This window comes from Cherax quadricarinatus, chromosome 65, assembly GCF_038502225.1.
Source record: "Cherax quadricarinatus isolate ZL_2023a chromosome 65, ASM3850222v1, whole genome shotgun sequence".
In the NCBI taxonomy this organism is placed as follows: domain Eukaryota; kingdom Metazoa; phylum Arthropoda; class Malacostraca; order Decapoda; family Parastacidae; genus Cherax; species Cherax quadricarinatus.
Genome location: NC_091356.1, coordinates 608,729 through 631,871, shown reverse-complemented (window position 1 = coordinate 631,871; position 23,143 = coordinate 608,729). Strand labels below are relative to the sequence as shown.

At 36.4% G+C, this 23,143-nt stretch overlaps 1 protein-coding gene across 5 annotated transcripts in view; it reads right to left on the bottom strand.

Annotated features, from left to right (window-relative positions):
- Nucleotides 1-23,143, bottom strand: part of LOC128700605 (sodium/hydrogen exchanger 8-like) — a 76,070-nt gene that overhangs the window by 27,356 nt on the left and 25,571 nt on the right. For all 5 annotated transcript variants that reach the window (XM_070098837.1, XM_070098834.1, XM_070098838.1 and 2 more), the window contains exons 5-10: nt 19,525-19,605; nt 16,846-16,904; nt 13,077-13,160; nt 12,775-12,876; nt 8,552-8,730; nt 5,412-5,656 (exon numbers count right to left, since the gene is read on the bottom strand). In XM_070098837.1, coding sequence (XP_069954938.1) covers nt 5,412-5,656; nt 8,552-8,730; nt 12,775-12,876; nt 13,077-13,160; nt 16,846-16,904; nt 19,525-19,605 — 750 coding nt within the window. The remainder of the gene's footprint in view (nt 1-5,411; nt 5,657-8,551; nt 8,731-12,774; nt 12,877-13,076; nt 13,161-16,845; nt 16,905-19,524; nt 19,606-23,143) is intronic.

Genomic DNA, 23,143 nt, shown 5'->3' with positions numbered 1-23,143 from the left:
CTAATATAATGACTTTTGTGGAGTCTATGTTTTGAGCTAGAATGAGCTATAGTACAACTAGATTTAATCTAATAATATAACAATACAAATTAAAAATAGCACCAGTCTCTCACTAGTAATGGTCTAATATAATGAATTTGGTATTGACTATAGTACAACTGAGTTTAATCTAATAATATAAAAAAGGCACAAGACTCTCAATTGTAATTGCACTAAGGTGTTATATAAGTTGTTTACAAGAATTAGAGTATAACTAGATTTAAATTGACAAGATAAAATATGCAAGTTAAGGTAGCAAACGAATAAAAAAAAGTAGAAAAAAAATATATGAGGTAGTTGGTACTAGTTAGCAAAAGATAGTTAAGGGCCTTGAACAATAATATAATTGAAAAATACACTAATTGCACACACAATATAGTCACTAAGATATGAAAACAATCTTAGAGTAGGAATTATAATACAAACTTATAATATAAAAATACAAATTGAAATGGTACTTGCAATTGCACTAGTCTGGTATAGGTTGTTGACAAGATCAGGAGTATAACTAGATTTAAATTGACAAAATATAATTCACAATTAAAGTACCAAAAGAATAATAGTAAAAAAATAACAAGGGTAATGTCTTGGTTATAATATGATAGTAAGATGGTAGACAGGTACACAGGTACAAAGGATAATATAAAGGTTGGAGTTGAATATACAAACTTGAAAATTTGGCAACAAAATGTTATGGGAAGTATAAAATAATGTTTAATGTACAAAAGTAAAATTGACTGGTAGTAAATATGGTGTTTAATAAAATTTTAGTAAGTAATAATGATTACAAAAAAGTGAAAAAGTAATGTTTATTTCATTCAATATCGCACTGGTAGTTATACTAGAGGTTATATGGCAGCACAAGGTAATTAAGAGTACTCTAAGATAGTAAATGTGGTATTAAAACAGGTAAAGGTAATTAGACAAGTAATGGTTATTAAATGTCAAAAATGTTAAGAGTAAATTGAAATTATAGTAAAAATGATAATTATTAATTTTAGTAAGTAATATCAATTGATAGTATTTAAAAAATATGAGGTAATAATATGGACAGAGAAAGTATCAATTCAGCTAATGTTTAAGCAAACAATAGTAAATAAGAAAATTACATAAGGTGACTTATGCTTACTAGTAAAATCACAAAATGAGGTAGTTGATTATTTAATTACTAAGAGCTTTTACAATGAAATTTGAACAATAATGGAGCAAAACATTCACTACACTACGTAGGCTTTTAGGTTGGACATTGTTTAGTTATTCTCTGTAAGATTAGTATCCCTGAGAAATCGTGATAGATCATTCTCGTTCGTTATTGTGTACAGTTGACCTACATTTGTTTTCCTAACAAGAATTTTCCCATCTCGTGTGAAGCATTGGTGTATTGTGTCATTATTCTCCCGCTTAAGTTTTCTGACTCTATAAAGGAGGTTCTGACGTTTTTTGTTAAGACATTCGTTTATGTATACCTTTCTTTACTTTAATAGATGCAATAATTAAGTCTTTTTTCCTGTCATGTGAGTGGAATCTAAGCATAACACTTTTTCTACCATGGGATCCTAGTAACCTGGCTTCTTTTATTTCTGACTCTGGTAAAATAACACTTGTTTGGTCCTTTATGATCTGCAGAGTAATTTCTTTACTGTTTGGTTCATATCACTGGGAAAAAGTGGACTGTTAACTATTACTGCGTCCGATAGTTTATCTTGTTCAGTTTTATCTTCTTGGAGAGCAAAGTAGTCACTGAACTGGTTATCTAAGTTGTTCTTCCATTCTTTTACTGCTTCTTCAACCTTTGTATTAAGAGATATTATTTGTTGGGTATGGCTATCTATGACTGCTTGGATGGTCTTGTCACAGTTAGTCATTCCTGGTGTTGATAACTTTTGTTCAAGACTGAGGATTTTGTTCTCGAGTTGTGTCATCCTGGTGTCTTGTTTTGTTAGCGTCTCTCGAAGATTCATATTTTCAATAACTAAGTTGGAGATGTATGTTTTTAGGGTATCTGGATCGTTGGTCATACCTGAGAGACTACTTGGTAGGTTGAATCCGGGGAAGAGAGGGGAGGATGGGCTGGTGGCAGCCATGTTTGTTGTTATTGTTGTGGTGTCGCCTTGAGCGGTGGTGAGTGGGGTGGTTGCTGGGCCGGCGTCCTCCTGACTACACTTGTTGAATAGTTGATTTTTCGGTGTTTTCTTTGCTGGCCTTGGTGCTGTTTCCTCTTAGATTGCGCCTCATAATACTACAGGAATTGTTGTAGTTATACAAAGCTTAGGGTTACGTTGTTCGGCTGGCAGCGGGGTGTTTCTTTCGGTTTGTGGGCAGTCTTCCTTTGATCTCTATTATTTTCGATTTGTAGGTTTCACTGTTGGTAATCTTTGGTCATTCTGGGTGCTACGTTGGGTAGTGCAGTTTTGCTTGTAACTAGGTCATCATAGGAGCATTGGTAGCTCTGATTGTTGGAGAAAAGTTCGGAGCTTGGAAGTCGCTGCTGCCGTTGCCGCTGTAGGGTGTATTTATCATCTTTTTATGTTATGTATCGTGTTTATTATATAATTTTGAAAAAAATATCATGGATGGACTAATGAAAATGTGTATATTAACGTAATATACAACATTTAATGAGACTCGGTGATTATTATTATTATTATTATCATTTCTAATATGACGTCACTTGTGCAAGTCGTCTGCTACCACATCTCATATTTATGTTTATTTATTCTATTGTGGGGTGTATTTATCATCTTTTTATGTTATGTATCGTGTTTATTATATAATTTTGAAAAAATATCATAGATGGATTAATGAAAATGTGTATTTAACGTAATATACGACATTTAAATGAGACTCGATGATTATTATTATCATTACTAATATGACGTCTGGAGACATAAGACACTCTTACTGATTTTAATGTGTACCTGCATGCCAGCACAGTATGTAAGTTTATTTAAGTACAGGTATACATAAGTATAATTATCAGAGTATATATAAAATATGAAATAACTTTTAAAAACATTTGAAATTTTGGAGTTTCCAGACAAAATGGAGAGACTTAGTGCTTACTAAGCTCACGAAGAATGTAAACAAACAGGGTGGGGCGCGGTGACCGCATTAGAAAGTCAGGTGGGGGGAGCCGTATAGCGAGTTTTGGTCATAATTTGAAATGACCGTATTAGCGGAACACCGTAAAGTGAAACGCCGTAAAGCGGGGCCCTCCTGTATACAGGAAGGCCCCACTTATATGGCGGGTTAGGTTCCAGGCTACCGCCGTAAAGCGGAAATCGCCGTAAAGTGGAACACCCTTTTTTTCCACTTATAAATGCATACAAACACTAGATAACAAGTTTACACTAACATATATAAAGTTAGCAATAGAACCAGGCATCAAAAAACAATAAAAAGGTACAATACACACATAGTGCACTCATTACTTACCTTAAAATATTTATAGTCTTAATCTAGGGTGAGACAAGTAGTATTTATTGTAAGAAATCAAGTGTGGTATGTATTGTAATAGCCAGCCTACCTTACAGGCCACCCCACCCACACATACTATTCTATGATATTTAAGCATCCCAGAGCGATAAAATGTATATACAGTTCACTCATTACTTACCTTAAAATATTTGTAGTCTTAATGTAGGGTCAGGAGTAAGTAAATGAGATAAAACGAATAAATGAGAGAGAGAAAGAATGAGTACATGAGGTAACAGAAGCTGAGTTATGTAAACAAACCAGGCTCCCACATCTTATATTTATGTTTATTTATTCTATTGTGGGGTGTATTTATCATCTTTTTATGTTATGTATCGTGTTTATTATATAATTTTGAAAAAAATATCATGGCTGGATTAATGAAAATGTGTATATTACCGTAATATACGACATTTAATGAGACTCCGTGACTATTGTTATTATCACCACTTGTGGAAGTCGTCTGCTACCACAGCTCACATTTATGTTTATTTATTCTACTGTGGGGTGTATTTATCTTATTTATATGTTATGCATCGTGTTTATTATATAATTTTGAAAAAAATATCATGGATGGATTAATGAAAATGTGTATATTACCGTAATATACGACATTTAATGAGACTCCGTGACTATTGTTATTATGGCGTCACTTGTGGAAGTCGTCTGCTCACATCTCACATTTATGTTTATTTATTCTACTGTGGGGTGTATTTATCTTATTTATATGTTATGCATCGTGTTTATTATATAATTTTGACAAAAATATCATGGCTGGATTAATGAAAATGTGTATATTACCGTAATATACGACATTTAATGAGACTCCGTGAGTATTGTTATTATGGCGTCACTTGTGGAAGTCGTCTGCTCACATCTCACATTTATGTTTATTTATTCTACTGTGGGGTGTATTTATCTTATTTATATGTTATGCATCGTGTTTATTATATAATTTTGAAAAAAATATCATGGCTGGATTAATGAAAATGTGTATATTACCGTAATATACGACATTTAATGAGACTCGGCGAGTATTGTTATTATGGCTTCACTTGTGGAAGTCGTCTGCTCACATCTCACATTTATGTTTATTTATTCTACTGTGGGGTGTATTTATCTTATTTATATGTTATGCATCGTGTTTATTATATAATTTTGAAAAAAATATCATGGATGGATTAATGAAAATGTGTATATTAACGTAATATACGACATTTAAATGACTCGATGTATGTAAGTTTATTTAGGTACAGGTATACATAAGTATAATTATCAGAGTATATATAAAATATGAAATAACTTTTAAAAACATTTGAAATTTTGGAGTTTCCAGACAAAATGGAGAGACTTAGTGCTTACTGAGCTCATGGAGAATGTAAACAAACAGGGTGGGGCACGGTGACCGTATTAGAAAGTCAGGTGGGGGGAGCCGTATAGTGAGTTTTGGTCATAATTTGAAATGTCCGTATTAGCGGAACGCCGTAAAGCGGGGCCTTCCTGTATAGCAAACATTTTGCAAAAATATTTTCCCAGGTATAACATGAGAAAGGCTGTACTTCATAATAAATCTGTCTGTAAAATTAATTTTCTACCATATACATATTCCTCTGGTAAACAGTATCCTTCCCAGTCTTTGTGGTTTTCCATACAGGAATTTGTTTTTCTTTGTTTTCCTGGGAAGACTACATGGCATCTTTATTATTATATTACTTGTGCTCTCTTTGGGTCTGAATCCAAACTAGCACAGATTTTACCACTGATGTAGTGAGTGCAGTTTCATATGGAAAAGGACACCCTTGTGTATTTTTCTCAAATACATTGCTGGTTATTGTACATATGTATATACAGTAACCAGTATAGCACATATAACAAGAGGCCATTCTTAGCATTATTACCTGACAAATGTATTCCCTCTGCAAGGGTGTATGGAGCATAGATGAAGATGATGATAATGCAGAGTTCCAGGGAGGTGTACTCCCTGAGAGGAACATACTTGAGGGTGAGAGTACTCAGCAGAGCAAAGGCAACACCAATACCTGCTGAGGCAAAGAACATGACACAGAACCTCCACACAGTGTACAACACTGCTTCTCCAGATCCCATGGCTGCCATAGTTGGTGAGGCCATTTCAATGATGGTACTGAAATTGAAAAAAAAATTATCGCTCTTCTATTCTGTGTACAACTCTTATGATGTAAAATTTGTGAAAACACATTTTCTCTAAAATTGGCCAGATGAATTAGGCTCACCCATCAGAAAAAATTAAGTGGGGTTCACCTATGGTCAGTGGTGGAGATACAGTGCTTTTTGAATTTCTAAATAAGCGTTTTATTACTCTTGTTATTGGCAAGACAAGTTTTGGATTCTTACCTATGTTACTAAAACACCCACTTACATGATATTTAATACTGTATAGTATATATGGTAATGAAAATTTTGTTCATTACATACAATATGCACAAAGATATACGTATAAATACACTGGGAATATGTCAAATATATTACAAAATTTTGAAGCAGGTATGAAAAATGCATTTCTATATTACGTTTGATGAACCACTCAGAATTACAACATCCCAGAACTGTCTCTTCCTACTATTTTTATGTACTTACTTGCCACTTGAACATCAGTATTTCTCCCACCATCCATTTTCTTTGGATTTAGTTCTATTTTTGATAACCAGGTACTAAAGGCTGGCATTCACCAAAGAAAAAAACATAGGAAGGTAGCAGTCACTTGTAATTCATCAAAATCTAGGCAGAAAGCTGCCTTTCATACTTCAAAAATTCTTTTATTCTGAGTTTGGGTTCTGAAGAACCACTGGGAATCCTACCAAAGTACAGTACCTTAGCACTGAAACAGTAAACTGCATAACCAGGTAGCAAAGCATTTCAGAATTCAATTTGGAGGCAATAGCACAATGCTGACAACTAGTGAAAGAGCCCAGTGTTGAGTGAAATGTTTACAAATAAAGGTCTCTTCTGCATATATCTCTTTTTCATCATCAACCGAACTGCTTGCGAGGGTGTCCGGTGTGGGTGTGTAAACAAAGGATCTCTTGCTGCAGACCCTGAATGAAGTCCTAAATTCATAACTAGTGGCTGGTCAAGGTCAATGTCCTGTCTAGCAGAAAGATTTTATTCACTGCATGCAAATAAGAGTGGAAGAGAATTATTTAACCTGGACTTGAGGATGAAATGGTACAGCTGGAAGGGCTTCTGTATGATGAAATAATGTCAATAGTAATCTATTTGAGGGAGTCAGCCTTAGGAAAAATGCAACATCACCTTGCAGGTGGAAAAGTGAAGAAGAACATCCTAAGTTGGAGTATATCAAATAAGATATCAAAAGCTCAATAGGCTGGGTGCTGCTAGGATGTAGATGCCAGGTTATCCATCTTTCCCTTATCCTGCATACCACCAATCCAATATATTCCCAACCCTGGATAAGGTACCAAGGAAGATTTATCAGTGTACAATGGTATCAATGGCTCATAACGGAAGAAGTACATATATTGGTATATGTGTATAACATAATAATAGAGAATCCCTGCATAGCTAGACAAGAGGACACGCATAACCTAAGTTATAGAAGGTTGGGAACTGAACTAGATTTGTTTCCAACTTCCAAATCAGAAGGGTAAAAAACCAGAGGGATAATTTTCACAGATTGACAACACTAACAGACAGTTCCTGGTCCAACAAGTATTAGAACAGCAGTATATCTGCTAAAGGCTGTAATTATATACATGTAATAATGCTTACTAGTGATGGTGATAAGGAAGATACAGGAGTAAAAGTCTTTAAAATAAATGATTAAATTAAGAAAGTGGATAATTCTTAGGCAGTAGGTTGGTAGACAGCAACCATCCAGGGAGGTACTACCGTCCTGCCAAGTGAGTGTAAAACGAAAGCCTATAATTGTTTTACGTGATAGTAGGATTGCTGGTGTCTTTTTTCTGTCTCATAAGCATGCAAGATTTCAGGTATATCTTGCTACTTCTACTTACCTATAGGTCACACTACACATGCATGTACAAGCATATACGTACAGCCTTTCCTCACTTAACGACACAGTTCCATTCCTGAGACCACGTCGTTAAATGAATTCGTCGCTAAGTGAGGAGCATACTATAATGGTAGTGCATTTGTGTCAACCATCTTTGATATTGGTGAGGGGCTCTTGATTTAGGGAATTGGATCTGTGCTCCAGTTCCCCGAGTTAAGCCTGAATGCCTTCCACATCCCTCCCCCAGGCGCTGTATAATCCTACGGGTTTAGCGCTTCCCCCTTGATTATAATAATAATAATAATTTGATATTGTTTTAATGTTACCTTTGCACTATTTATAACATTTCTGGTATATTTTTAAATGTTTATACAGTAGTATACTGTATAGTGAAATAAACAGAATAGAGGAAATCAGCTCTAATATACATTATTTAGGAATGAACACTGGTCAGAGAGGCCGTCGTAAGTCCGAGGCGTTGGTAAATGAGTAGTATATCGCCAAGTGAGGAGAGGCTGTATATACACGCCCCTCTCGGTTTTCTTCTATTTTCTTTCTAGTTTTTGTTTGTTTCCTCTTATCTCCATGGGGAAGCGAAATAGAATTCTTCCTCCGTAAGCCATGCGTGTCATAAGAAGTGACTAAAATGCCGGGAGCAAGGGGCTAGTAACCCCTTCTACTGTATACATTACTAAATGTAAAAGGAGAAACTTTAGTTTTTCCTTTTGGGCCACCCCGCCTCGGTGGGATACAGTCGGTGTGTTGAAAGAATAAAGAAGTGGTTAATTCAAAGGGTGGAAAAGGACTTGTGCAGATAATTAGGTCAAGTAGAAAAAATAGAGCAAGAGAGGATGATACAGTACCACTTCTCTGAAAATGTGGTGGGGATGTTATAAACTATAATGTCTGTGTTGCTTTAGTAAGCCAGTAATGAGTGACAGACAATGAATGTGTTTTATCCTTTGGAAAACTGTCTTACTGGAAAGCTGCTATTAATTTTCCTTATGGATGATGAAGATAATTCACCTGGTGAGAACAATGGAGACAGCATCATTGAGGATACTTTCTCCAAACACCAGCATGTAGAGCACCTGGTCCACATTTAAGGCATGGAAGATAGCTAATGTTGCCACAGGATCCACAGCAGATATAAGAGAGCCAAATGCAAAGCTCTCTACAAAACTCAGTTGGTATACTACATCAGCCTGAAAGTACAACAATGATATTCTTCTCTGCTCAGCTTTTGTATAGTGTTATTAAGTAGAAAGCAATAAGCAACAGGTAACAGATATGTTCAGATGTAAATGATACAAGCAAATTTAAAAAGATTTTTTCATCACAGCCATCTCCCACCAAAGTAGGGTGACCAAAAAAAAAAAAAAATAGGAAACATTCACCAACATTCATTCAAAGACTGTTTTTTCGTTTTTTCAGAAGTGCACAAGCATCATAATTCAAATAACTCTCCAAACCATAACATCTCCACCCCTCCTAGAGAGTGTAGGCATTTCACTTTCCACCTGCAAAACCAAAGTTCAGCTAACCGGTTTCCCTGAAACATTTCATGTTATTTTGCTAAGTCCAACAGCACATCAAATTCTTAAAACAAACTTGTCTCCATTCACCCCTCAATCTAATAAGCTCTCGCATTCCTGCTAGATGCTCAAACCCCTACCACTTAAAACCTTCACCCCCATCCAGTCCTCTTTGAGAGGACCCCTATCCATCCTTCCAACTTGAATTTATACACCCTTTTGGCCATCCTATTGTGCTCCATCCTCTCTAAGTGCACAAACCACCTCAACCTGAAACTTTGGAAAGTTTTGAAACATAATTGAGAGAGAGACTGAGCTCACGGAAGATGTAAAGAAACAAGAGTGGCTTGTGGACACCGTAATAGCAAATCTGGAGCCATATAAACAAATTCTGGGGTATAATTTGTAGCCACACATTGTTTTCTAATTTCTATGTTCCAAATTCTTTCAATATTATTCACCACACATGGCTTTCAAACATATTTCCAGTGCTTAAAGCTTCCTCATCACTGCAACATTTAAAACCCATGCCTTCCACCCATTAAAAAAAAAACTGGTACCACTATTCGCTTGATAGTCCTCTTTCGGTTTACATGGATAAACTTTTTATCTCCACAGATGCCCCAACATTCCACTTACCTTTTCCCCCACTCCCTAATTGTACGATTCACCTTGTTTTCACAGACCTGTCTGCCGGTACATCCACTTTCAAATAACTGAATATATTCCCTCCTCCATACTCCATCCATCCAATCTAATATCCAATCTTTCACTGACTTGACATTTTGTTACTCTTTTCACCTTGTTTTTGTCTATGTTCACTTTACATTTCCTTCTATTACACATCTACCCAAATTCATCCATTAAATTTTGCAACTTCTCTTCAGACTCTCCGAAAAGAAGTGTCATCAGCAAAGAGCAACTGTGACAATTCCCACTTTGTATTATTTTTTTTTTTTTAACTCAACAGTTGTCTCCAGCCAAGATAGGCTGACACAAAGAAGAGAATGCAGATTCCCTATATTTTAATCCCACACCTCTTCCCAACATTCTAGCACTCAATTTTTTTGCATCATCATCTATAAGTTCTGTATGTTACACCACAGTGACATCACACAACCCAGTCTACTTTTACAGGAAAATTATCCCCTTCTCTTGTACATACCCTAATCTGTGCTTCACTCTCCTGACAAAAATCCCGTTATTTATTTTAGTAACTTATTATCAATCTAATATATTTGCAATATCTGCCATATTGTTTTCCTATCCACCCTGTCATATTTCGTTTCTAATTTTGTAAATGCAACAAACAAGTGTTACCCTAATATCAATACCATTCACTTATATATGTACTTCAATGTGAACCATTAGTCTACACATCTCCCACCCTTCCTATATTCTTGTTCCTCTGCAATTCTACCTTCTGTCTTACCCTTAATTCTTTCAGTTATAATTCTAACTTGCACTTTACCCAATATACTCAACAGATTTATTTCCCTATAGTTCTTGCATGCACTCTTGTCCCTTTTTCCTTTAAACAGAGAAACTATGCATGCTCTCTCCCAATTCTTAGCTACCTTCCCTTCTTTCATACCATGCATACATTGAACAAGTACTCCAGCCACTCCAAAATTATATCTCCACCTGATTTTAACATATCAATCTTAATCTCATCTCTCTTATCTGCTTTATCCACATTCATTTTTACCCACTGCCTCGTGCAGTTTTCTCACATTCACCTCTATCTTTTCCTTACTCCTATGCCATGTTATTTCTCTCTGCTCAGTGCATGAAATCACTGCCTCCCATTCATCATCAAAATTGAACACCAAGATATTCTCTCCATCTTTCCATTACCTCCATCTTCTCATCTAGTATCCGTCCACTCTCATTTTAAACTGCCAAATCTATTTGCTTCCTTTCTTAACTTATTACTCTCTCTCCACAACTTTCTCATTCTCAGCCAAATTTGCAGATACTCACCAGTTCTCTCATTGGCTCTCCTTTTACACTCCCTAACCACTCTTTTTAACCTCACTTTTTCCTTTCCCTATATTCTGCCTTCTATGTGGTCAATGTCACTGAGGAAAGTTTTAAGTTTTTGTTCACATGTCATTAAAAATATGTTTCTCATAGAAACATTCTTGCTGAAATAACACTTTTCCATCATTCAGGTCAGGTTTGTCCATATACGTTTTGCTGTTTCACTGCTGACTTGATGAAATCAGTTCTGATACACATGCTACTGAATTTGAGAAGCAATGATCAATTTCCAATAAGTTGGCTTGCTTCACCAATATTTGGCACTGAGATTAACTTCATTAAATTAATTTGGATAATATGTATTGCTTCTAGGTAGTAGGTTGGTAAACAGCAACCGCCCAGGGAGGTACTACCGTCCTGCCAAGTGAGTGTAAAACGAAAGCCTGTAATTGTTTTACATGATGGTAGGATTGCTGGTGTCCTTTTTTCTTTCTCATAAACATGCAAGATTTCAAGTACGTCTTGCTACTTCTCCTTACACTTAGGTCACACTACACATACAAGCATATATATACACACACCCCTCTGGGTTTTCTTCTATTTTCTTTCTAGTTCTTGTTCTTGTTTATTTCCTCTTATCTCCATGGGGAAGTGGAACAGAATTCTTCCTCCATAAGCCATGCGTGTTGTAAGAAGCAACTAAAATGCCGGGAGCAAGGGGCTAGTAACCCCTTTTCCCATATAAATTACTAAATTTAAAAAGAGAAACTTTCGTTTTTCTTTCTGGGTCACCCTGCCTTAGTGGGATATGGCCAGTTTGTTAAAAAAAAAAAATATGTATTGCTGTACACATAGTCTTCAGTTTCAGCATCTGCATTCGGAAAACTGTAAGAGAGCTCACAGGCATCACATTTGAAACTAGTATCTCTTGGATATTCCTAGTTTGCCTTAACCCCTATTGAAAAACTATACAAATAACTGCTAAAAATGTGAAATAAATTGACAGAAGAATTAAAAATAATTAAACTTTCTTAACGAACTTAAGTTTCTTTTTACCATTACATATAAAAATAACATTTCACTTAATGCTCAATTTTAACTAAAATTTATATTATAATATTATGTAATTTTCTATTTTAGAGCATCCTAGATGATATAATATGTCTCAGCTACAGACTGCACATAATGCTTTGCATAACTATGGGCTTTTCCTTGTAAGATATTATTATTAACCTACTATCCATAGCTAATGCTAATATATCTTGGGCAATAAAATTATCTTATCTTCTCTTATTTTATTAATAAAATAAAGGTTACATGCGCCATACCAGATAAGTAGTACTGTATGATGTTGGAATGTGAGCAAAGAAACATTTATAAAGGGATTCAGGAAAAAACTGATAAACCTAACTTGGGTTCAGGAGGTGGGAAGTACAGTGCCTGCACTCTGCAGGTGGTGTGAGGATACTGCAATTGAGAAGGCTATCTAATCTGTGATGTCAGTCTGCTTCTAGGAAAGCAGCAAATGAATCAATGACGGTAAATGAGTTTCCTTCTCTCTTTTTTTTGTTTAGTCACCCAGCTTCAATGGGAGACAATCAGCATGTAAAAAAAAAAAAAAACAAACAAAGCCAATATTTACAATACATATTCATATTTAGTGGGTTCCAAGATAATACTACCAGTACTAAAATGTTTAAATTGCAGAATTTCATATTTGTATAAACTTACCTGCCCAAGGAGATAAACCCCTCCCCCAACAATTAGTGCAGAGATCAGTGTGCCCATCACTGCAAACACCACTATGGAGCCAATGTTTTGAAAGAAATTGCCCTGGAAAAGTCAAAACACAGGTTAAGTATAAACTGATTTTAATGAAGAAGGAAAAAAACAGCATGGCTTAAACTTAATAAAATCCCTGGCTAAAATAGTTCAAGCATCACCAAAATAAATTTGCAATAACCTCAAATATCACTTTTACTGGAAAATTACAATAACTGTTTTATTGCAGTGAATTAATTATAATTACTAACCTTGTGAAGATTGTAGCCTGACTCGAATATAATGGGCGGGAGGATAACCAGGAAGAAAACAGTGGGAGAGAAAGTTTCCTCTTTCTGTTGTATAAGAACAAACGGTTAGTAAAGAAAAACTAAATAAAAAAGTTTATTTATAAAATGATTTGATTATTGAAATACTAAAAGCTGTTGTGGTTAAACAAGAACATAATCACGACTCATTGTAGATACAGTGGACCCCCACCTTACGATCAGCTTCCAATGCGACCAATTATGTAAGTGTAATTATGTAAGTGCTCTTGTACGTGTATTTTTGGGGGTCTGAAACGGACTAATCTAATTCACAATATTCCTTATGGGAACAAATTCGTTTGGTAACGGCACCTGAACATACTTCTGGAATGAAATTATATCGTAAAGTGGGAGTCCACTGTACTAGTAATTTCTTCCACTAGAAATTCAGCCTACATTGAACATACCACTAATGATGGCACTGAAATAAACCAAAATATCTTTGATGCTTCAAAGGCCAGAACTGTACTTTAAAATTCTGGCTGGCAGGATGGACCAGACTTTTAATACTGGAGAAGCTTAGGTGTGACTATTTAATTGGAAGGGGGGCTAGGAGACCTGTTTTGAAGAAGTGTTATTATTATTACTTCTTTCTTCTTCTTTCAACAAACTGGTCGTATCCCACCAAAGCAGGGTGACCCAAAAAAGAAAAACAAAAGTTTCTCCTTTTACATTTAGTAACATATACAGGAGAAGGGGTTACTAGCCCCTTGCTTCTTGCATATTAGTCGCCTCTTATGACATGCATGGCTTATGGAGGAAGAATTCTGATTATTATTAATTTTTTTTTTTTTTTTTTTTTTTTTTTTTTTTTTCAACAAGTCGGCCGTCTCCCACCGAGGCAGGGTGACCCAAAAAAGAAAGAAAATCCCCAAAAAGAAAATGCTATCATCATCATTCAACACTTTCACCACACTCACACATAATCACTGTTTTTGCAGAGGTGCTCAGAATACAACAGCTTAGAAGCATATACGTATAAAGATACACAACATATCCCTCCAAACTGCCAATATCCCAAACCCCTCCTTTAAAGTGCAGGCATTGTACTTCCCATTTCCAGGACTCAAGTCCGACTATATGAAAATAACCGGTTTCCCTGAATCCCTTCACTAAATATTACCCTGCTCACACTCCAACAGATCGTCAGGTCCCAAGTACCATTCGTCTCCATTCACTCCTATCTAACATGCTCACGCACGCTTGCTGGAAGTCCAAGCCCCTTGCCCACAAAACCTCCTTTACCCCCTCTCTCCAACCCTTTCGAGGACAACCCCTACCTCGCCTTCCTTCCCCTATAGATTTATATGCTTTCCATGTCATTCTACTTTGATCCATTCTCTCTAAATGACCAAACCACCTCAACAACCCCTCTTCTGCCCTCTGACTAATACTTTTATTAACTCCACACCTTTTCCTAATTTCCACACTCCGAATTTTCTGCATAATATTTACACGACACATTGCCCTTAGACAGGACATCTCCACTGCCTCCAACCGTCTCCTCGCTGCTGCATTTACCACCCAAGCTTCACACCCATATAAGAGTGTTGGTACTACTATACTTTCATACATTCCCTTCTTTGCCTCCATAGATAATGTTTTTTGACTCCACATATACCTCAATGCACCACTCGCCTTTTTTCCCTCATCAATTCTATGATTAACCTCATCCTTCATAAATCCATCCGCCGACACGTCAACTCCCAAGTATCTGAAAACATTCACTTCTTCCATACTCCTCATCCCCAATTTGATATCCAATTTCTCTTTATCTAAATCATTTGATACCCTCATCACCTTACTCTTTTCTATGTTCACTTTCAACTTTCTACCTTTACACACATTCCCAAACTCATCCACTAACCTTTGCAATTTTTCTTTAGAATCTCCCATAAGCACAGTATCATCAGCAAAAAGTAACTGTGTTAATTCCCATTTTGAATTTGATTCCCCATAATTTAATCCCACCCCTCTCCCGAACACCCTAGCATTTACTTCTTTTACAACCCCATCTATAAATATATTAAACAACCATGGTGACATTACACATCCCTGTCTAAGACCTACTTTTACCTGAATCCCTTCACAAAAAAAAGGTGAGTGGTGCATTGAGGTATATGTGGAGTCAAAAAACGTTATTACCTTGCTCACACTCCAACAGCTCATCAATTCCCACAAGCCTTTTGCTTCCACTCCTATCTAACATGCTCACACACATACCTACTGGATATTTATAATATAAATGATTACATAATTTTAGGATGTTATCTAAAGGAGTAAAAATTGTATTTATGTATGATAATTATGAGCTTAAATAACTGGCAATTTACAAAGGTGATTTGAAAAAAATGGTAGGATTAAAATATAACATAGGGCTATCACAGAAAGAATCACAGAAGGAATAACATGCATGCAGTGCACGTAACTTAAATTTAGAACTGAATTTAAAATAAATGAGATGAGAGAAGCTAATAGTATTAATCAAAGTATCAGTATTGGCGAGTATCAGCTAATTTTAATGGTAATGATACTGGTGGGTATTGGCATCGACCTAAAATTGAGTATTGGTATTGGCAAAAAACTTTTGTATCATCCCATCCCTAGCATGAACCTTTTTTTAAAACATTATCAAGCTGCTCCAAGGTAAGTGGTCTAAGTCTCATATATACAATGAAGACCCACAGAAATGGATAAAAATACTTGAATTACAGGTTTCATAGGTCCATAAAACCTAACCATTTAAATAACATAAGTACTGTATTAAACATGTAATAAAGATTTCACGTGAGCATTCTCAAGAAAGGAGAAGTCATTACCTATAAAAAAAAAATTGAGAATCTAAATTACATATGAAAACTACTACTGAAAAATAAATAGGAATACCTGAGAGTTTTCATGCAAGTACAGTGGACCCCCGCCTTACGATCACCTCCCAATGCGACCAATTATGTAAGTGTATTTATGTAAGCGCGTTTGTATGTGTATGTTTGGGAGTCTGAGATGGACTAATCTAATTCACAATATTCCTTATGGGAACAAATTCGGTCAGTACTGGCACCTGAACATACTTCTGGAATGAGAAAATATCGTAAACCGGGGGTCCACTGTACATGAAGGCTCTCAGGTACTGTTTCGTATTTTTCACTGAGCTTTCTTCATATTTAGTCATACATTCTATAGCAATTTCTTGTCCCAAAAAACAAGAATATTTTTACTGTCATGCACTCTAGAACAGTAAACATAACTCTTCAAAACTGGCGTTTCCTAGCTCAGCATATCTCGCATTTATTTTACACAGACTTGAAATATAACTGACTCCTTGTCTCCCTCTTTTTCCTCTACCTCTCTCCTAGGTAGACAAGCTTGGTTATAACATGGCAGAGGAATGATTATTATTATAATAAGGGAAAGTGTTGGTTCCACAGAGGTCATAAAGTGCATAGGGAATGAGAGGCTTTGGTTTGATCTATAAAAGGGAAGTTCACCTCCTGAAATCAACAGCCCCTTGCCAGCAGTAAACACCTTTCTTGAAAAGGGTGGTGGAATAAGTATGGCTTTATTTTCTTGGCAGTTTTGGGGGGCAATTGGTTTTTGGCAAGTGTCAAGATGAAACGAGGTAAATGAAATACCTGAGAGTATATCTAGCCAATAAAAAAAGTACTGTAGTATAGAAGAAATAAAAAAGAAAAAATGAAAAATATATTTTTACCTGCCAGTTTGCTATGTGTTGGCTGTATAAAATCTTCAGGACCAAACCAATCACACCACCTGTTAACAATAAAAAAAAATCAAGCTATATTATTTACAGAATTATTACACTTTTGTGTGAGGTTTTTATACAGTACAATGAGTAACATCTGACAATCCTTGGACTAAACATATGCTGGATATGGACAACTACATATGACACTTCCATGTAATTTTTAATTACACCCATTTTATTTTTTAATTTACTCACCTGAAATAAATACAATGACACTTCAGAATGATTCAGAAAAATAACTGCTGTGGTCCGAAGTGGCAGATGCAGTTCAGTGTGGACAAGTATGGTCTTAATACTAGAGAATGAAAATAACCCAGGCATCTATAACTAAATAATTAAACAGAAATCTTAAGTTTGAAGGGCACCTAAACTGTAGTATCAGCACACCTCTAGCAAGAAGATAGTGATAATGAAAGTTTTTTTTTTTTCTTTTGCATCACCCTACCTCAGTGGGAAACGACCAGTGTTAAAAAAAAAATAATCTTAAGCCAAGACAATACCTAAGTGTCTGTAACAAAGCCAGTTGACTAAATTTATACTGTTGTAAACCACCACTTAGGGATTTGGGTGTGTTCTTATTACACAAGTGAGGGAGGGGAATCTCAAGCAGTTAAAAATACAATGGCAACTTTCTTAAGAAAACAAAGATAACAGCACTGATCAAAATAATCACTTATAATCTTGGGAGGAACAATGGCAGTTCATTTTCTCTAGTTGGTATCCTGATTGCACTAAGCCACAGATTATAACTGACACTATTTCACTACATGGTTCCAAATGACACTGTCACTAATCACCATATTATGGCTGAAGTTGCTCACAACACTGCAACTAATTATTACTGCAGTTTCTCATGACAATATTTTGATTGCAGTTTTTCATGTCATCCTCAAAACTGCTGTATTATGGCTACATTTTCTGACAATACCTTCACTAATTATGTACCTTCAGCACTGTTTGACTGCTGTCTGATGTCCTTGTTGGGTTACTGACTGGCTGCTCCTAGACAAATGATGGTGGGACTTTTGTCCTTGCTTCATATAAGGCACAAAGCTCTATGATTGGCTAGGTCAAAACAGCTAATCAATGTAGTCCAGATTACTCAAGCACACTTAAAATAACCAATAAGCAACTCACAGCTGCTATGAGCACCTTATTGTTGAGCCAAAACACATACCTGCCACTTAGCTCAAGCCACGACTCCCACCAAAACATTTCTTCCATTAGTTGACTTAAATTAGATCAAGCAGCTGATAATCATCATGTTTGTAAGAATATCAAGAAATGTACGCAACAGAAGTACGAGGGATCTTTCTTTCTTTCAACACACCGGCCATATCCCACCAAGGCAGGGTGGCCCAAAAAGAAAAACGAAAGTTTCTCTTTTAAATTTAGTAATTTATATGGGAGAAGGGGTTACTAGCCCCTTGCTCCTGGCATTTTAGTTGCCTCTTACAACACACATGGCTTACGGAGGAAGAATTCTGTTCCACTTCCCCATGGAGATAAGAGGAAATAAACAAGAACTAGAAAGAAAATAGAAGAATATCTAGGGGTGTGTATATATATGCTTGTACATGTATGTGTAGTGTTACCTAAGTGCAAGTAGAAGTAACAAGACATACCTGAAATCTTGCATGTTTATGAGACAGACAAAAGACACCAGCAATCTTACCATCATGTAAAACAATTACAGGTTTTCGTTGTACACTCACTTGGCAGGACGGTAGTACCTCCCTGGGTGGTTGCTGTCTACCAACCTACTACCTACGAAGTACCAGGGATATATGTACAAAATTCTATACATCACTGGTAAGGCCTCATTCAGATTATGCAGCACACTTCTGATCTCCATATTATAGTATAGATATATATCTCTGCACTGGAAAATACATGAGAAGGATTACAAAATAATCCCCTGTAATCAGAAATCTTTCCTGAGAACACAGATTGACAACAATGAGCTTACACGTTCTTGAAAAGAGTAGAATGATGAGAGATATGGATTTGGCATACAAGTGATATACAGTAGAACCCGTATCTGCTGATTCGGCATCCGTGGTTTCAGTTATCCATGGTTTACTGTGGCCCTAAAATATCTCTTAATTTTGTATAATAATGGCTCCAAAGCACAAAAGTAGAAAAGGTGGCAGTTCTTCAAAGCTTAAGAGAAGCTGTGAAGTGCTTCCCATCAGTGAAAAAGTGATAATTCTCCACTTATTGTGCATAATTTATCAATTAGATTTTATAATAGGTATGTATAGGACTTATATATAGGGTTTGCTACTATCCACGTTTCGGTATCCACGGCAGGCCCTTGGAACGTATCCCCCGCGAATACGGGGATTCTACTGTACTTGACATTTTCAAGCATTTTTCTACACACTGGCCTGGAGTTTTAGGACTCGCTTGCCATGGGTTCAAATCCCATGTGTTCAGTGGTTTGTTAGCATTAAATAATTTTTAAGAATTTGGACAAATCTTAAATATTAGTACAGTGACCCCAAGCATACAGGAATACAAGGAGAGCTGCTAAATCATTAAAATGTTTGTCTTAATTTCTAGATAAAGCTGCAATATTCTTCAAAATATATTCAAAAGCATAAACACATAATTTTATCTTACCAACTATAACGCAGGCTACACTTTCCGGGAGGTAGTTGAGTTTGGTCTTCAGAAGAAAAAAGATCAATATCACACATACAGCTGAAAAAAAAATCTGTTATTAATTGCTGTAAACCTACTGCATTAAAATACAATAGGCTATGGCCACACCATATATCAAAAAAATCTCAATAGATATATGTACTCATACACCAGTATGAGCAATGGAAACAATGTAGAGAAAGAGACTATCACATTACAGGTACTGTGTACATACAGAAAAAACAAATATTTTTTTTATTGTGAACCTATAAGAGTTACATTTAAAAGTTATAGCTCATATACAGAAATTCCCATTTTATATGTTGTACAACAAATAATATACGATCTGATCATTATACATTTATATATTATATCATAAGGCCAACAGCAACAGACTGGCTAATCAGGCCCTGATCCACCATGAGGCCTGGTCACAGACCGGGCCATGGGGGTGTTGACCCCCAAAATCCTCTCCAAGTATATTCCAGGTACGTTTCAAACGCCTATCTAAAAACTTTAGAAAATGCCCTTTTCTATCCCAACTTCTTGGATTGGGGGTTTTAAAAATTTAACTGTCAAAAACCTGTCATTCCTCTCTAATTATATGAAGCAAGGATGAGTGACAATTTGAAAATGACACTGCAGCCAAGGCCAAATCTGAACCAAAACTGCTTCACAGTCACATCACACGAAAAATGATGATAAGAGACAAAATAATTAAACTGAAGAAGAGCTCATAGAAAATGACAAGGAAGTGTACAAGGTGCTGAACAAACAATTTAAAGAAGTCTTCTCAGTGGAAACAGAGGCAATTCCAGACAGTGTAGGAGAAAGAATACACTAGAAGGTAATGGACACAATGCACACAACAGAAATAGAGGTTAAAAAAAAAAAAAAAAAAAAAAAAGTTTAATGGAGCTGAATACATCAAAAGCAGTGGGACCTGACAGAATGTCTCCAGGGATTCTGTGAGAGGGAGCAGAAGCAGTGCTGGAACCACTAGCTATGATATCCAACATGGGACAGTTGCCAGAGATCTGGAAGACAGCGAATGTAGAATCTACATTTCACACTGGAAATAACCAGGAGGCATTAAACCAGAGGCCAGTTTTGCTGACATGTATAACATGCAAAGAAGTGGTTTCATAACAAAAACCACAACAGGTTCAAAAATACTCTATATAAAAGTAACAGAAGTGAGACTGGAGAGAGTTGGGTGGATTGCATTTTCTTAGACTACAAAAAGGCATTTGATACTGTACCCCACATGAGACATGAACAAAACATTGAGAAGCAGGTGGATCAAAGATTACTCTAGGAAAGGAAGCAGAGTGTGATTGCTGAGGTCAGTGGTCAAGTGCGGTCATACCGCTAAGCTCTTGGGAGTTAGCATGGGTTGTTACCCATACCATGGCTTGTTGTAGTGCTTTAAAATCCCAGGTTCATGTGTTGAAGAAGGAGATTCTACTTCTTCAGGAGGAAAATAGGAAGCTGAAGCTTCGCATAGATGAGTTTGGGAGCGAGTGTGAGAAGGATTTAGCTGGTAAGGTAGGAATGGTCACTAGCAGTGAGAGTGGCAGCCGCTTTAAGTGGCAAGTGGTTCACAGTTCAGGAAGAAGGAAGATGAGGAGAGTTAACAGAGAAGATGTGAAGGTAGGAAATCGATTCTCTGTTCTCCAAGACGAGTGTACTTCAGTGGTTAGTGAGGTTGAAGGTACCACTGATTCCCCTGCTAATCAAGGCAAGAATATTTTAATAGTAGGCGATTCTCAGGTAAGACATATGGACCGTGCATTTTGTAACAGAGACAGAAAAGTCAGACAAAGAGTGTGTCTTCCTGGAGCTGGTGTTGGTGACATAGTCAGCAGGTTGGATAATATAATGGCAGGTAATGGGAACAAGCCTATTATCTGTCTTAGTGTTGGGGGTAATGACACTGGGAAGGGCAAGAGAGAGGAGCTGATGGATAAGTACAGGTCATCCATAGAAGTAGTTAGGTCTAAGGGAGGGATCCCAGTCATATGTAGCATCTTGCCTAGAAAGGGAGTGGGCAATGAATGGATATCTAGGGCAATTGGTATAAATCGCTGGCTAGACAGGTACTGCAAGGAACTTGCAATCCCATTCATAGATAACTGGGGCCTTTTCTTTGGCAAATGTGATATGAATGCAAGGGATGGGGTTCATCTCTCTGGGGATGGAGTGGTTGCATTAGCCAATTCAATTGAGAAGGTAATTGATGACTTGTCTAGGAATTTAAACTGATAGATTATAGAAGTATGGGTGTTTGTGGGAAACAATCAGGCTGCAGCATTAGGGTTAAAAACAGCAGTTATTACAGGGATACCTCAGGGATATGTTTAAAAGACAATATTCAAAATAAAGTTGCTAGTAATGGCAAATCAATTGATCAACAAACAAAGAGAGATAGTAGAGGGCAACGAGTGACTAGCTCCCTTAAGGTTTACTATACAAATAGTAGGAGTCTAAGAAATAAGATAGATGAGCTGAAATTACTTGCAAGTATAGGTAATATAGATATTATTGGTATAACAGAGGCCTGGTTCAACCTGAAAGATAGAGAAATGCCTTCTGAATGCAACATACAGGGTTATAAACTATTCCACACTGATAGGGTCCACAGGAAGGGTGGTGGTGTGGTGATGTATGTCAGAGAAAATCTAAATTGTTGTCTTAGACATGATATAAGATTAGAAACATTGAACACAGAATCGGCTTGGCTTCAGTTTCTCGAAGGTCGTGACAAATTAATTTTGGGTGTGATTTATAGGCCCCCAAACCTTGGTAGGGAGTGCAATAAGCTGTTATGGGATGAAATTCATAAGGCATCTAGATATGAAAATGTTGTGATAATGGGAGATTTTAACTTTAGACAAATTGATTGGAACAATATGACAGGAAATCTTGAGTCTAGTGACTTTCTTGATACGGTTCAGGATTGCTTTTTAGAACAGGTTGTGACAGAACCAACTAGAGGAAACAATCTGCTTGACTTGGTTCTTGCAAACAAAGATTCACTAATTAATAATCTTGAGGTTAATGATGAGCTTGGGGAAAGTGATCACAAATCACTTAGTTTCAATATATCATGGAATTACCCATATAACTGCAATCAAATCTCTGTCCCAGATTTTCGCTTGGCCGACTTCATGGGACTGAAAAATTACTTGGGTGGGCTAAATTGGGATGTCCTGACTATGGGTCAGGTAGGTGATCTTGGTTGCCAATATGACATTTTTCAGAGCATAGTTCTAGCTGCCCAGACAACTTTTGTACTGAGTAGGGAAATTAGATCCAACAAAAATGATCCCAAATGGATGAACAATAGATTAAAACATCTCATTGGTCAAAAGAGAGGCATATATAGGCGTATCAAAAGAGGGGATGGGCAGTTAAGAAATCAATATATTCAATTAAAGAGAGAAATAAAAAAAGGAATAAGAAAAGCAAAAAGAGATTATGAGGCTAAGGTCGCAAGGGATTCAAAGACTAACCCAAAAGGGTTCTTTCAGGTATACAGAAGTAAGATTAGGGACAAGATTGGCCCACTTAAGAGTAACTCTGGTCAGATCACTGA